We start from the raw sequence: 17,048 nt of genomic DNA, 5'->3' as shown, positions 1-17,048 counted from the left end.
GGGGCATAGGTCTGATATGGGGGGCAGAAGGGGCATAGGTCTGATATGGGGGGCAGAAGGGGCATAGGTCTGATATGGGGGGTGGAAGGGGCATAGGTCTGATATGGGGGGGCAGAAGGGGCATAGGTCTGATATGGGGGGGGAAGGGGCATAGGTCTGATATGGGGGGGGGGGGGCAGAAGGGGCATAGGTCTGATATGGGGGGGGGCAGAAGGGGCATAGGTCTGATATGGGGGGCAGAAGGGGCATAGGTCTGATATGGGGAGGGGGGGCAGAAGGGACATAGGTCTGATATGGGGGGGGGCAGAAGGGGCATAGGTCTGATATGGGGGGCAGAAGGGGCATAGGTCTGATATGGGGGGGGGGGATGGGACAGAAGGGGCATAGGTCTGATATGGGGGGTGAAGGGGCATAGGTCTGATATGGGGGGGGCAGAAGGGGCATAGGTCTGATATGGGGGGGGCAGAAGGGACATAGGTCTGATATGGGGGGGGGGGTCAGAAGGGGCATAGGTCTGATATGGGGGGGCAGAAGGGGCATAGGTCTGATATGGGGGGGGAAGGGGCATAGGTCTGATATGGGGGGCAGAAGGGGCATAGGTCTGATATGGGGGGGGGGCAGAAGGGACATAGGTCTGATATGGGGGGGGGGGGCAGAAGGGGCATAGGTCTGATATGGGGGGCAGAAGGGGCATAGGTCTGATATGGGGGGGGGGGCAGAAGGGACATAGGTCTGATATGGGGGGGGCAGAAGGGGCATAGGTCTGATATGGGGGGCAGAAGGGGCATAGGTCTGATATGGGGGGGCAGAAGGGACATAGGTCTGATATGGGGGGGGGTCAGAAGGGGCATAGGTCTGATATGGGGGGGGCAGAAGGGGCATAGGTCTGATATGGGGGGGGGGCAGAAGGGGCATAGGTCTGATATGGGGGGGCAGAAGGGGCATAGGTCTGATATGGGGGGGGCAGAAGGGACATAGGTCTGATATGGGGGGGGGGGGCAGAAGGGGCATAGGTCTGATATGGGGGGGCAGAAGGGGCATAGGTCTGATATGGGGGGGCAGAAGGGACATAGGTCTGATATGGGGGGGGGCAGAAGGGGCATAGGTCTGATATGGGGGGGGGGCAGAAGGGACATAGGTCTGATATGGGGGGGGGGTCAGAAGGGGCATAGGTCTGATATGGGGGGGGGGGGGGGGTCTGAAGGGGCATAGGTCTGATATGGGGGGGCAGAAGGGGCATAGGTCTGATATGGGGGGCAGAAGGGGCATAGGTCTGATATGGGGGGGGGGCAGAAGGGACATAGGTCTGATATGGGGGGGGGGGCAGAAGGGGCATAGGTCTGATATGGGGGGGGCAGAAGGGGCATAGGTCTGATATGGGGGGGGGGGCAGAAGGGACATAGGTCTGATATGGGGGGGCAGAAGGGGCATAGGTCTGATATGGGGGGGGGCAGAAGGGGCATAGGTCTGATATGGGGGGGGGGTTTGAAGGGGCATAGGTCTGATATGGGGGGGCAGAAGGGGCATAGGTCTGATATGGGGGGCAGAAGGGGCATAGGTCTGATATGGGGGGGGAGGGTGGGGTCAGAAGGGACATAGGTCTGATATGGGGGGGCAGAAGGGGCATAGGTCTGATATGGGGGGGTGGGGTCAGAAGGGGCATAGGTCTGATATGGGGGGCAGAAGGGGCATAGGTCTGATATGGGGGGGGCAGAAGGGGCATAGGTCTGATATGGGGGGCAGAAGGGACATAGGTCTGATATGGGGGGGGGCAGAAGGGGCATAGGTCTGATATGGGGGGGGGGGTCAGAAGGGGCATAGGTCTGATATGGGGGGGCAGAAGGGGCATAGGTCTGATATGGGGGGGGGGGGTCAGAAGGGGCATAGGTCTGATATGGGGGGGGGGGGGCAGAAGGGGCATAGGTCTGATATGGGGGGGGGGGGCAGAAGGGGCATGGTCTGATATGGGGGGGGCAGAAGGGGCATAGGTCTGATATGGGGGGCAGAAGGGGCATAGGTCTGATATGGGGGGGGCAGAAGGGGCATAGGTCTGATATGGGGGGCAGAAGGGGCATAGGTCTGATATGGGGAGGGGGGGGGGCAGAAGGGGCATAGGTCTGATATGGGGGGGGCAGAAGGGACATAGGTCTGATATGGGGGGGGGCAGAAGGGGCATAGGTCTGATATGGGGGGGGTCAGAAGGGGCATAGGTCTGATATGGGGGGGGGCAGAAGGGGCATAGGTCTGATATGGGGGGCAGAAGGGGCATAGGTCTGATATGGGGGGGGATAAGTTATTTTCAGAAGGGGCATAGGTCTGATATGGGGAGGGGGGCAGAAGGGGCATAGGTCTGATATGGGGGGCAGAAGGGGCATAGGTCTGATATGGGGGGGCAGAAGGGGCATAGGTCTGATATGGGGGGGCAGAAGGGGCATAGGTCTGATATGGGGGGGGCAGAAGGGACATAGGTCTGATATGGGGGCAGAAGGGGCATAGGTCTGATATGGGGGGGGGGCAGAAGGGGCATAGGTCTGATATGGGGGGGCAGAAGGGGCATAGGTCTGATATGGAGGGGGGCAGAAGGGGCATAGGTCTGATATGGGGGGGGGGGGCAGAAGGGGCATAGGTCTGATATGGGGGGGGCAGAAGGGGCATAGGTCTGATATGGGGGGGTCAGAAGGGACATAGGTCTGATATGGGGGGGGCAGAAGGGACATAGGTCTGATATGGGGGGGGGCAGAAGGGGCATAGGTCTGATATGGGGGGGGGCAGAAGGGGCATAGGTCTGATATGGGGGGGGCAGAAGGGACATAGGTCTGATATGGGGGGCAGAAGGGGCATAGGTCTGATATGGGGGGGGGGGCAGAAGGGACATAGGTCTGATATGGGGGGCAGAAGGGGCATAGGTCTGATATGGGGGTGTCAGAAGGGGCATAGGTCTGATATGGGGGGGCCGATATAGAGTTTGGCCAGGTCTGGGATGGGGTTTTGCTGGTCTGGGAAGGGGTTTTGCTGGTCTGGGAAGGGGTTTTTCAGGTCTGGGAGAGGGTCTTGCTGGTCTGGGTGAGGGTCTTGATGGTCTGGGAGAGGGTCTTGATGGTCTGGGAGAGGGTCTTGCTGGTCTGGGAGAGGGTCTTGCTAGTCTGGGAGAGGGTTTTGCAGGTCTGGGAAGGGGTTTTGCTGGTCTGGGAGGGGGTCTGTTGCTCGGTTTCTCCTGTAGAAGGTGCTGGGGCTGCTGTTGAGGGTGACGTCCTTCAGGGTCCTGGCAGGGTTGTGATTGCTGCCTTGTAGAGGTAGACCTGGTCATAGATGCTGTTCAAGTCCAGGGTGGAGTGGAGGGTATTTTTATCTTTTGAGGCACAGTCTCGTGAAAATGCTTGAAGTCACCCGCTGTATGGTGGCAGGGTGGAAGTGGAGATAACCACTTGAGAAAGTGGAAGAAGCTTTTTCAATCACTCCCTTGAGTGCTTTGTCCACCCTTTCCTGCTGTGCTCTCAGGTCATTTGTGCACATGTGAATTATGATGTGGCTCGGGGGACCCTAGTCTGTCCTCTGATAACAGCTCCAGGGCATGCCTAGTGTTTGGGCACCGGAGTTTAGCCACTTTGTGTTTGAATGTATTTGGGGGCTGTTAGGAGGGGGGTGGGGGTCTGTTAGGGAGCGTAGACATGGGGTCTGTTAGGAGGGGGTGGGGTCTGTTAGGAGGGGTGGGGTCTGTTAGAGGGGTTGGGTTCTGTTAGGAGGGGTGGGGTTTGTTAGGAGGGGGTGGGGTCTGTTAGGGAGGGGTGGGGTCTGTTAGGAGGGGGTGGGGGCTGTTAGGAGGGGGGTGGGGTCTGTTGGGGAGGGGGTGGGGTCTGTTAGGAGGGGTGGGGTCTGTTAGGAGGGGGTGGGGTCTGTTAGGAGGGGGTGGGGTCTGTTAGGAGGGGTGGGGTCTGTTGGTAGGGGTGGGGTCTGTTGGGAGGGGGTGGGGTCTGTTGGGTTAATGGGTCCTGTGTTGTCTGTCCTGTTGTGGTCTGAGGAGGGCTGTTAGGAGGGGTGGGGTCTGTTAGGAGGGGGTGGGGTCTGTTAGGAGGGGGTGGGGTCTGTTAGGAGGGGGGTGGGGTCTGTTAGGAGGGGGTGGGGTCTGTTGGTAGGGGTGGGGTCTGTTGGGTTAATGGGTCCTGTGTTGTCTGTCCTGTTGTGGTCTGAGGAGGGCTGTTAGGAGGGGGTGGGGTCTGTTAGGAGGGGGTGGGGCTTGTTAGGGATATGGGGGAGGGTGGGGTCTGTTAGGAGGGTGGGGTCTTTTGGGAGGGGTGGGGTCTGTTGGGTTAATGGGTCCTGTGTTGTCTGTCCTGTTGTGGTGTGAGGAGGGCTGTTAGGAGGGGGTGGGGGCTGTTAGGAGGGGTGGAGTCTGCTCGGAGGGGTGGGGTCTGTTAGGAGGGGGTGGGGTCTGTTAGGAGGGGGTGGGGTCTGTTAGGAGGGGTGGGGTCTGTTAGGAGGGGTGGGGTCTGTTGGGTTAATGGTTTCTGTGTTGTCTGTCCTGTTGTGGTTTGAGGAGGGCTGTTAGGAGGGGGTGGGGGCTGTTAGGAGGGGGTGGGGCTTGTTAGGAGGGGGTGGGGGCTGTTAGGAGGGGGTGGGGTCTGTTAGGGAGGGGTGGGGTCTGTTAGGAGGGGGTGGGGTCTTTTGGGAGGGGGTGGGGTCTGTTGGGTTAATGGGTCCTGTGTTGTCTGTCCTGTTGTGGTCTGAGGAGGGCTGTTAGGAGGGGGTGGGGCCTGTTAGGAGGGGGTGGAGTCTGCTCGGAGGGGTGGGGTCTGTTAGGAGGGGGTGGGGGCTGTTAGGAGGGGTTGGGGGCTGTTAGGAGGGAGTGGGGTCTGTTGGGTTAATGGGTCCTGTGTTGTCTGTCTCATTGTGGTGTTGAGGTTGTGGTCCGGGTCTGAGGTGGGCTGTTCTGCTGGGTTCTCTGGGGGAGTGTCCTGCTCTCTGTCACACCTCAGCTTTCTCATCTCTGTCTCTCTCTCTCCTTCCTTTTCTCTCTTTCTCTCCCTCACTCTCTCACTCTCACACTCTCACTCCCTAACTCTCTATCCCTCTCTCTCTCTCTCTCTCTTTTTTTCTCTCTCCCATGCTCTCTATCCCTCTCTCTCTCTCTCTCTCTCTTTTTTTCTCTCTCCCATGCTCTCTCTCTCTCTCTCTCTCTCTTTTTTTCTCTCTCCCATGCTCTCTCTCTCTCTCTCACACATACTGCAGGGAGCTGTGCATTCGACTGATAGGTGGTGGTTCAGACTACTGTAAATCAAGGTAGAGGTGTATTGACTTTAGACCTCTGAGTAGTCACTACACACACACACACACACACACACACACACACACACACACACACACACACACACACACTCACTGTGTGTGTCTGTGTTCAGGGACTGATTACAAGCGGAGGATAAGTTATTTTCCTTAGAGGAAAGAGGATAAGAGGGAGGGAGGGACTCCACACTTAATTAATTCCTTAGAGGGAAGAGGATAAGGTGGGAAGAGGAAGGTCTCTATTTCAAGACTGCTAGACATTATGTGGTATGGAACACTAGACATTATGTGGTATAGAACACTAGACATTATGTGGTATAGAACACTAGACATTATGTAGTATAGAACACTAGACATTATGTGGTATAGAACACTAGACATTATGTGGTATAGACATTATGTGGTATAGAACACTAGACATTATGTGGTATAGAACACTAGACATTATGTAGTATAGAACACTAGACATTATGTGGTATAGAACACTAGACATTATGTGGTATAGAACCCTAGACATGATGTGGTATAGAACACTAGACATTATGTGGTATAGAACACTAGACATTATGTGGTATAGAACACTAGACATTATGTGGTATAGAACACTAGACATTATGTAGTATAGAACACTAGACATTATGTGGTATAGAACACTAGACATTATGTGGTATAGAACACTAGACATTATGTGGTATAGAACACGAGACATTATAATATGTGGTGTAGAACACGAGACATTATGTGGTATAGAACACTAGACATTATGTGGTATAGAACACTAGACATTATGTGGTATAGAACACTAGACATTATGTATGTATAGAACACTAGACATTATGTGGTATAGAACACTAGACATTATGTGGTATAGAACACATTATAAGACATTATAATATGTGGTGTAGAACACTAGACATTATGTGGTATAGAACACTAGACATTAGGTGGTATAGAACACTAGACATTATGTAGTATAGAACACTAGACATTATGTGGTATAGAACACTAGACATTACGTGGTATAGAACACTAGACATTATTTGGTATAGAACACGAGACATTATGTGGTATAGAACACTAGACATTATGTGGTATAGAACACTAGACATTATGTGGTATAGAACACTAGACATTATGTGGTATAGAACACTAGACATTATGTGGTATAGAACACTAGACATGATGTGGTATAGAACACTAGACATTATGTGGTATAGAACACTAGACATTGTGTGGTATAGAACACTAGACATTATAATATGTGGTATAGAACACTAGACATTATGTGATATAGAACACTAGACATTATGTGGTATAGAACACTAGACATTATGTGTGGTATAGAACACTAGACATTATGTGGTATAGAACACTAGACATTATGTGGTATAGAACACTAGACATTATGTGGTATAGAACACTAGACATTATAATATGTGGTATAGAACACTAGACATTATGTGATATAGAACACTATACATTATGTGGTATAGAACACTATACATTATGTAGTATAGAACACTAGACATTATGTGGTATAGAACACTAGACATTATGTGGTATAGAACACTAGACATTATGTGGTATAGAACACTAGACATTATGTGGTATAGAACACTAGACATTATGTGGTATAGAACACTAGACATTATGTGGTATAGAACACTAGACATTATGTGGTATAGAACACTATACATTATGTGGTATAGAACACTATACATTATGTGGTATAGAACACTAGACATTATGTAGTATAGAACACTAGACATTATGTGGTATAGAACACTATACATTATGTGGTATAGAACACTAGACATTATGTGGTATAGAACACTAGACATTGTGTGGTATAGAACACTAGACATTATGTAGTATAGAACACTAGACATTGTGTGGTATAGAACACTAGACATTATGTGGTATAGAACACTAGACATTATGTGGTATAGAACACTAGACATTATGTGGTATAGAACACTAGACATTATGTGGTATAGAACACTATACATTATGTGGTATAGAACACTAGACATTATGTGGTATAGAACACTAGACATTATGTGGTATAGAACACTAGACATTATGTGGTATAGAACACTAGACATTATGTGGTATAGAACACTAGACATTATGTAGTATAGAACACTAGACATTATGTGGTATAGAACAGTAGACAAACAGTGAGTCATCGTATTCAAGCATAAAGAAAAGCATCGTAAGTTTGAATTTTGTAAAGTTCGTATGATAGAGGTGAATTTTTTGTTCGTTTTTTGATCAATAATGACAAAACCTCCTGGCATTGACAACTCAGTTGGAAAGCTACTGAGGATGGTAGCTTACTCTTTAGCCACTCCTGTCTGTCACATCTTTCGTCTGAGCCTCGAGGAACGGGTTTATCCTCCTGGAGGGAAGCCAAAGGCATTGCGTTCCCCAAGAGTAGTAACGAGGCCTTTACTGGTTCTAACAGCAGACCTGACAGCTTGCTTCCTGCTCTTAGTAAACCATTGGAAAAGATAGTGTTTGACAAAATACAATGCTTTTTCTCTGTAAATAAATAAACAATAGACCTTCAGCATGCTTTTCGACGAGGGCACTCAACATGTACTGCACTGACACAAATGACTGATGATTGGTTGAAGTATATTGATAATAAGATCAATCAATCAAATTTATTTTTAAAGCCTTTTGTACATCAGCCGGTGTCACAGAAACTGTACAGAAACCTGATGTCTCAAAGTGCTGTACAGAAACCTGATGTCTCAAAGTGCTGTACAGAAACCTGATGTCTCAAAGTGCTGTACAGAAACCTGATATCTCAAAGTGCTGTACAGAAACCTGATATCTCAAAGTGCTGTACAGAAACCTGATATCTCAAAGTGCTGTACAGAAACCTGATATCTCAAAGTGCTGTACAGAAACCTGATATCTCAAAGTGCTGTACAGAAACCTGATGTCTCAAAGTGCTGTACAGAAACCAGCCTAAAACCCCAAACAGCAAGCAATGCAGATGTAGAAGCACAGTGGCTACAAAAACTCCCTAGAAAGGCCAGAACCTAGGAAGAAACCTAGAGAGGAACCAGGCTATGAGGGGTGGCCAGTCCTCTTCTGGCTGTCCCGGGTGGAGATTATAACAGAACATGGCCAAGATGTTCAACATAAATGACCAGCATGGTCATATAATAATAATAATAATAATCACAGTAGTTGTCGAGGGTGCAACAAGTCAGCACCTCAGGAGTAAATGTCAGTTGGCTTTTCATAGCCGATCATTGAGAGTATCTCTACCACTCCTGCTGTCTCTAGAGAGTTGAAAACAGCAGGTCTGGGACAAGTAGCACGTCCGGTGAACAGGTCAGGGTTCCATAGCCGCAGGCAGAACAGTTGAAACTGGAGCAGCAGCACGGCCAGGTGGACTGGGGACAGTTATGGTCCCAGGGCTCAGGTCCTCTGAGAGAAGAGAGAGAGAGAGAATTAGAGAGAGCGTACTTAAATTCCCACAGGACACCGGATAAGACAGGAGAAGTTCTCCAGATATAACAAACTGATCCTAGCCCCGCGACACATAAACTACTGCAGCATAAATACTAGAGGCTGAGACAGGAAGGGTCGGGAGACACTGTGTCCAACGCTACCCTCGGACAGGGCCAAACAGGCAGGATATAACCCCACCCACTTTGCCAAAGCACAGCCCCCACATCACTAGAGGGATATCTTCAACCACCAACTTACCATCCTGAGACAAGGCTGAGTATAGGCCACGAAGATCTTCCATACGACACGAACCAGAGGGGGTGCGCCAACCCAGACAGGAAGATCACGTCAGTGACTCAACCCACTCAAGTGACGCACCCCTCCTTGGGACGGCATGAAAGAGCCCCAGTAAGCCAGTGACTCAGCCCCTGTAATAGGGTTAGAGGCAGAGAATCCCGGTGTAGAGAGGGGAACGTGCCAGGCATTGCATTTGGTACGAATCATTCCCTAACACCAGACATCAGCGGAATCTGGTAATGAATGGTGTGGCTGTTGAGGAGACTAAATTACCTGGTGTTACCTTAGATTGTAAACTGTCATGATCAAAACATATGGACAGAATGGTTGTAAAGATGGGGAGAGGTCTGGCCGTAATAAAGAGATGGGGAGAGGTCTGTCTGTAATAAAGAGATGAGGAGAGGTCTGTCTGTAATAAAGAGATGGGGAGAGGTCTAGCAGTAATAAAGAGATGGGGAGAGGTCTAGCAGTAATAAAGAGATGAGGAGAGGTCTGTCTGTAATAAAGAGATGGGGAGAGGTCTGTCTGTAATGAAGAGATGGGGAGAGGTCTGTCTGTAATAAAGAGATGGGGAGAGGTCTGTCTGTAATTAAGAGATGAGGAGAGGTCTGTCTGTAATAAAGAGATGGTGAGAGATCTGTCTGTAATAAAGAGATGGGGAGAGGTCTGTCTGTAATAAAGACATGGGGAGAGGTCTGTCTGTAATAAAGAGATGGGGAGAGGTCTGTCTGTAATAAAGAGATGGGGAGAGGTCTGTCTGTAATAAAGAGATGGGGAGAGGTCTAGCAGTAATAAAGAGATGAGGAGAGGTCTAGCAGTAATAAAGAGATGGGGAGAGGTCTAGCAGTAATAAAGAGATGAGGAGAGGTCTAGCAGTAATAAAGAGATGGGGAGAGGTCTGTCTGTAATAAAGAGATGGGGAGAGGTCTGTCTGTAATAAAGAGATGGGGAGAGGTCTGTCTGTAATGAAGAGATGGGGAGAGGTCTGTCTGTAATAAAGAGATGGGGAGAGGTCTGTCTGTAATAAAGAGATGGGGAGAGGTCTGTCTGTAATTAAGAGATGAGGAGAGGTCTGTCTGTAATAAAGAGATGGTGAGAGATCTGTCTGTAATAAAGAGATGGGGAGAGGTCTGTCTGTAGTAAAGAGATGGGGAGAGGTCTGTCTGTTATAAAGAGATGGGGAGAGGTCTGTCTGTAGTAAAGAGATGGGGAGAGGTCTGTCTGTAATAAAGAGATGGGGAGAGGTCTGTCTGTAATAAAGAGATGGGGAGAGGTCTGTCTGTAATAAAGAGATGGGGAGAGGTCTGTCTGTAATAAAGAGATGGGGAGAGGTCTGTCTGTAATGAAGAGATGGGGAGAGGTCTGTCTGTAATAAAGAGATGGGGAGAGGTCTGTCTGTAATAAAGAGATGGGGAGAGGTCTAGCAGTAATAAAGAGATGAGGAGAGGTCTAGCAGTAATAAAGAGATGGGGAGAGGTCTGTCTGTAATAAAGAGATGGGGAGAGGTCTGTCTGTAATAAAGAGATGGGGAGAGGTCTGTCTGTAATGAAGAGATGGGGAGAGGTCTGTCTGTAATAAAGAGATGGGGAGAGGTCTGTCTGTAATAAAGAGATGGGGAGAGGTCTGTCTGTAATTAAGAGATGAGGAGAGGTCTGTCTGTAATAAAGAGATGGTGAGAGATCTGTCTGTAATAAAGAGATGGGGAGAGGTCTGTCTGTAGTAAAGAGATGGGGAGAGGTCTGTCTGTTATAAAGAGATGGGGAGAGGTCTGTCTGTAGTAAAGAGATGGGGAGAGGTCTGTCTGTAATAAAGAGATGGGGAGAGGTCTGTCTGTAATAAAGAGATGGGGAGAGGTCTGTCTGTAATAAAGAGATGGGGAGAGGTCTGTCTGTAATGAAGAGATGGGGAGAGGTCTGTCTGTAATAAAGAGATGGGGAGAGGTCTGTCTGTAATAAAGAGATGGGGAGAGGTCTGTCTGTAATTAAGAGATGAGGAGAGGTCTGTCTGTAATAAAGAGATGGTGAGAGATCTGTCTGTAATAAAGAGATGGGGAGAGGTCTGTCTGTAATAAAGACATGGGGAGAGGTCTGTCTGTAATAAAGAGATGGGGAGAGGTCTGTCTGTAATAAAGAGATGGGGAGAGGTCTGTCTGTAATAAAGAGATGGGGAGAGGTCTGTCTGTAATAAAGAGATGGGGAGAGGTCTGTCTGTAATAAAGAGATGGGGAGAGGTCTGTCTGTAGTAAAGAGATGGGGAGAGGTCTGTCTGTAAAATTTCCACTGCTCCAGAGTCCAATGGCGGTGAGCTTTACACCACTCTAGCCGACGCTTGACATTGCGCATGGTGATCTTAGTCTTGTGTGCGGCTGCTCGGCCATGGAAACACATTTCATGAAGCTCCAGACGAACAGTTCTTGTGCTGACGTTGCTTCCAGAGGCAGTTTGGAACTCGATAGTGAGTGAACAAATTCAAGAAAGTGTACAGTATTGTATAGAGCCATTATAGCATGGAACTATGTTCCATCTCATATTGCTAAAATGAAGAGCAAACCTGGTTTCACAAAACCAGATAAATCAACACCTCACAGCACAACGCCTCTCCCCTGTTTGACCTAGATCATTTGTATGTATGTCTTGATATGTAGGCTATGTGTGCTATTTTCAATTGTAGGTAGCTGTCTTTGAGCTGTTCTTGTCTATTAATGTTCTGTGTCATGTTTCATGTTCTTTGTGGACCCAAGGAAGAGTAGCTGCAATTACCACAGCTAGTGGGGTATTCTAATAAATACCACTGGTCAGTATTCTAACAGTCCAGTCTCTATTCCCACTGGTCAGTATTCTAACAGTCCAGTCTCTATTCCCACTGGTCAGTATTCTAACAGTCCAGTCTCTATTCCCACTGGTCAGTATTCTAACAGTCCAGTCTCTATTCCCACTGGTCAGTATTCTAACAGTCCAGTCTCTATTCCCACTGGTCAGTATTCTAACAGTCCAGTCTCTATTCCCACTGGTCAGTATTCTAACAGTCCAGTCTCTATTCCCACTGGTCAGTATTCTAACAGTCAGTCTCTATTCCCACTGGTCAGTATTCTAACAGTCCAGTCTCTCTATTCCCACTGGTCAGTATTCTAACAGTCCAGTCTCTATTCCCACTGGTCAGTATTCTAACAGTCCAGTCTCTATTCCCACTGGTCAGTATTCTAACAGTCCAGTCTCTATTCCCACTGGTCAGTATTCTAACAGTCCAGTCTCTATTCCCACTGGTCAGTATTCTAACAGTCCAGTCTCTATTCCCACTGGTCAGTATTCTAACAGTCCAGTCTCTATTCCCACTGGTCAGTATTCTAACAGTCCAGTCTCTATTCCCACTGGTCAGTATTCTAACAGTCCAGTCTCTATTCCCACTGGTCAGTATTCTAACAGTCCAGTCTCTATTCCCACTGGTCAGTATTCTAACAGTCCAGTCTCTATTCCCACTGGTCAGTATTCTAACAGTCCAGTCTCTATTCCCACTGGTCAGTATTCTAACAGTCCAGTCTCTATTCCCACTGGTCAGTATTCTAACAGTCCAGTCTCTATTCCCACTGGTCAGTATTCTAACAGTCCAGTCTCTATTCCCACTGGTCAGTATTCTAACAGTCCAGTCTCTATTCCCACTGGTCAGTATTCTAACAGTCCAGTCTCTATTCCCACTGGTCAGTATTCTAACAGTCCAGTCTCTATTCCCACTGGTCAGTATTCTAACAGTCCAGTCTCTCTCTATTCCCACTGGTCAGTATTCTAACAGTCCAGTCTCTATTCCCACTGGTCAGTATTCTAACAGTCCAGTCTCTATTCCCACTGGTCAGTATTCTAACAGTCCAGTCTCTATTCCCACTGGTCAGTATTCTAACAGTCCAGTCTCTATTCCCACTGGTCAGTATTCTAACAGTCCAGTCCAGTCTCTATTCCCACTGGTCAGTATTCTAACAGTCCAGTCTCTATTCCCACTGGTCAGTATTCTAACAGTCCAGTCTCTATTCCCACTGGTCAGTATTCTAACAGTTCCAGTATTCTAACAGTCTACTGGTCAGTATTCTAACAGTCCAGTCTCTATTCCCACTGGTCAGTATTCTAACAGTCCAGTCTCTATTCCCACTGGTCAGTATTCTAACAGTCCAGTCCAGTCTCTATTCCCACTGGTCAGTATTCTAACAGTCCAGTCTCTATTCCCACTGGTCAGTATTCTAACAGTCCAGTCTCTATTTCCACTGGTCAGTATTCTAACAGTCCAGTCTCTATTCCCACTGGTCAGTATTCTAACAGTCCAGTCTCTATTCCCACTGGTCAGTATTCTAACAGTCCAGTCTCTATTCCCACTGGTCAGTATTCTAACAGTCCAGTCTCTATTCCCACTGGTCAGTATTCTAACAGTCCAGTCTCTATTCCCACTGGTCAGTATTCTAACAGTCCAGTCTCTATTCCCACTGGTCAGTATTCTAACAGTCCAGTCCAGTCTCTATTCCCACTGGTCAGTATTCTAACAGTCCAGTCTCTATTCCCACTGGTCAGTATTCTAACAGTCCAGTCTCTATTCCCACTGGTCAGTATTCTAACAGTCCAGTCTCTATTCCCACTGGTCAGTATTCTAACAGTCCAGTCCAGTCTCTATTCCCACTGGTCAGTATTCTAACAGTCCAGTCCAGTCTCTATTCCCACTGGTCAGTATTCTAACAGTCCAGTCCAGTCTCTATTCCCAATGGTCAGTATTCTAACAGTCCAGTCCAGTCTCTATTCCCACTGGTCAGTATTCTAACAGTCCAGTCCAGTCCCACTGGTCTATTCCCACTGGTCAGTATTCCCAACAGTATTCTAACAGTCCAGTCCAGTCTCTATTCCCACTGGTCAGTATTCTAACAGTCCAGTCTCTATTCCCACTGGTCAGTATTCTAACAGTCCAGTCTCTATTCCCACTGGTCAGTATTCTAACAGTCCAGTCCAGTCTCTATTCCCACTGGTCAGTATTCTAACAGTCCAGTCTCTATTCCCACTGGTCAGTATTCTAACAGTCCAGTCTCTATTCCCACTGGTCAGTATTCTAACAGTCCAGTCTCTATTCCCACTGGTCAGTATTCTAACAGTCTAGTCCAGTCTCTATTCCCACTGGTCAGTATTCTAACAGTCCAGTCTCTATTCCCACTGGTCAGTATTCTAACAGTCCAGTCTCTATTCCCACTGGTCAGTATTCTAACAGTCCATTCCCACTGTCCTAACAGTCTCTATTCCCACTGGTCAGTATTCTAACAGTCCAGTCTCTATTCCCACTGGTCAGTATTCTAACAGTCCAGTCTCTATTCCCACTGGTCAGTATTGTAACAGTCCAGTCTCTATTCCCACTGGTCAGTATTCTAACAGTCCAGTCTCTATTCCCACTGGTCAGTATTCTAACAGTCCAGTCTCTATTCCCACTGGTCAGTATTCTAACAGTCCAGTCCAGTCTCTATTCCCACTGGTCAGTATTCTAACAGTCCAGTCTCTATTCCCACTGGTCAGTATTCTAACAGTCCAGTCTCTATTCCCACTGGTCAGTATTCTAACAGTCCAGTCTCTATTCCCACTGGTCAGTATTCTAACAGTCCAGTCTCTATTCCCACTGGTCAGTATTCTAACAGTCCAGTCTCTATTCCCACTGGTCAGTATTCTAACAGTCCAGTCCAGTCTCTATTCCCACTGGTCAGTATTCTAACAGTCCAGTCTCTATTCCCACTGGTCAGTATTCTAACAGTCCAGTCCAGTCTCTATTCCCACTGGTCAGTATTCTAACAGTCCAGTCTCTATTCCCACTGGTCAGTATTCTAACAGTCCAGTCCAGTCTCTATTCCCACTGGTCAGTATTCTAACAGTCCAGTCCAGTCTCTATTCCCACTGGTCAGTATTCTAACAGTCCAGTCTCTATTCCCACTGGTCAGTATTCTAACAGTCCAGTCTCTATTCCCACTGGTCAGTATTCTAACAGTCCAGTCTCTATTCCCACTGGTCAGTATTCTAACAGTCCAGTCTCTATTCCCACTGGTCAGTATTCTAACAGTCCAGTCTCTATTCCCACTGGTCAGTATTCTAACAGTCCAGTCTCTATTCCCACTGGTCAGTATTCTAACAGTCCAGTCTCTATTCCCACTGGTCAGTATTCTAACAGTCCAGTCTCTATTCCCACTGGTCAGTATTCTAACAGTCCAGTCTCTATTCCCACTGGTCAGTATTCTAACAGTCCAGTCCAGTCTATTCCCACTGGTCAGTATTCTAACAGTCCAGTCTCTATTCCCACTGGTCAGTATTCTAACAGTCCAGTCTCTATTCCCACTGGTCAGTATTCTAACAGTCCAGTCTCTATTCCCACTGGTCAGTATTCTAACAGTCCAGTCTCTCTATTCCCACTGGTCAGTATTCTAACAGTCCAGTCTCTATTCCCACTGGTCAGTATTCTAACAGTCCAGTCTCTATTCCCACTGGTCAGTATTCTAACAGTCCAGTCTCTATTCCCACTGGTCAGTATTCTAACAGTCCAGTCCAGTCTCTATTCCCACTGGTCAGTATTCTAACAGTCCAGTCTCTATTCCCACTGGTCAGTATTCTAACAGTCCAGTCTCTATTCCCCCTGGTCAGTATTGTAACAGTCCAGTCTCTATTCCCACTGGTCAGTATTCTAACAGTCCAGTCTCTATTCCCACTGGTCAGTATTTAACAGTGTGTTTCCTTCTCTCCTCAGAGTCCTCCCTCGGTGCCCAGTGGAGAAGCTTTCAGATGGTTCTTCTAGAGGTCGAAGAGCAACTCTTGAAAAGCTGAAGATGTGAAAAGGAGAACTCCTGCTAGTCTTTACTAGTCTATAACTAGTAACTTGTTTCAGTTCTTCACCTCGTGACTGGTTCCTCTCTTACCATAGAAATAGAGTCTTATAGAACTGGCCCCCCCACCCCTTCCCCCAGTCAGTGATGTCGTGATGGGGCCTTGAGATTCTGTCTCCTATACTCTCTACCTCCTTTCACAACAACAACAACAAAAGTGTTCTAACTCTTCCTCGATGTAGCCCAGTCAGTCCGATGTGTTTTTAGGACATACAGTACATCGCATCGCAGCGGAGCAGAGACCTTTAGAACCCAGGAGGTTCCTCCTTCGTGTTCTGATGTTCAACAGCTACGAACCTGAATGGAGCTGTCACAGAACGTTTCCGGGAAACATTTAATGTTGTGTGTTCAAACGGCACCCTCTTCCCTGTAAAGTTTGAATTTGACATATACTATATTATATGGTGTGTTATACTTACGCTATATGGTGCATTACTTTGAATGTAGTGCATTGTGGAGGGAATGGGATGCTGCCTGGGACCCTTTTCGTTGAATTAAGCCCCTCCTCTCTAACTGCCTGGGACCCTTTTCGTCGAGTTAAGCCCCTCCTCTCTAACTGCCTACCCTTTTCATTGAATAAGCCCTCCTCTCTAACTGCCTGGGACCCTTTTCATTGAATTAGCACCTCCTCTCTAACTGCCTGGGACCCTTTTCGTCGAATTAAGCCCCTCCTCTCTAACTGCCTGGGACCCTTTTCGTTGAGTTAAGCCCCTCCTCTCTAACTGCCTGGGACCCTTTTCGTCGAGTTAAGCCCCTCCTCTCTAACTGCCTGGGACCCTTTTCATTGAATAAGCACCTCCTCTCTAACTGCCTGGGACCCTTTTTGTTGAATTAGCACCTCCTCTCTAACTGCCTGGGACCCTTTTTGTTGAATTAATCCTCTCTAACTGCCTGGGACCCTTTTCATTGAATAAGCACCTCCTCTCTAACTGCCTGGGACCCTTTTTGTTGAATTAAGCCCCTCCTCTCTAACTGCCTGGGACCCTTTTCGTTGAATAAGCTCCTCCTCTCTAACTGGCTGGGACCCTTTTCGTCGAATAAGCCCCTCCTCTCTAACTGGCTGGGACCCTTTTCGTCAAAAGCCCCTCTCTAACTGGCTGGGACCCTTTTCGTCGAATAA

General features: G+C 48.1%; 1 protein-coding gene across 1 annotated transcript in view; it reads left to right on the top strand.

Moving 5' to 3' along the window:
• The window catches only part of LOC135509877 (uncharacterized), a 24,911-nt gene extending 8,427 nt beyond the window's left edge, over positions 1–16,484 (top strand). The window contains exon 2 of the mRNA XM_064930708.1: positions 15,793–16,484. Coding sequence (XP_064786780.1) covers positions 15,793–15,840 — 48 coding nt within the window. The 3' untranslated portion in view covers positions 15,841–16,484. The remainder of the gene's footprint in view (positions 1–15,792) is intronic.
• Positions 16,485–17,048: the final 564 nt, after the last annotated feature.

This window comes from Oncorhynchus masou, chromosome 23 (genome assembly GCF_036934945.1).
Source record: "Oncorhynchus masou masou isolate Uvic2021 chromosome 23, UVic_Omas_1.1, whole genome shotgun sequence".
NCBI classification, from domain to species: Eukaryota; Metazoa; Chordata; class Actinopteri; order Salmoniformes; family Salmonidae; genus Oncorhynchus; species Oncorhynchus masou.
Note: the sequence above shows the minus strand (reverse complement) of the source record. Positions and strands in the feature narration are given on the sequence as shown.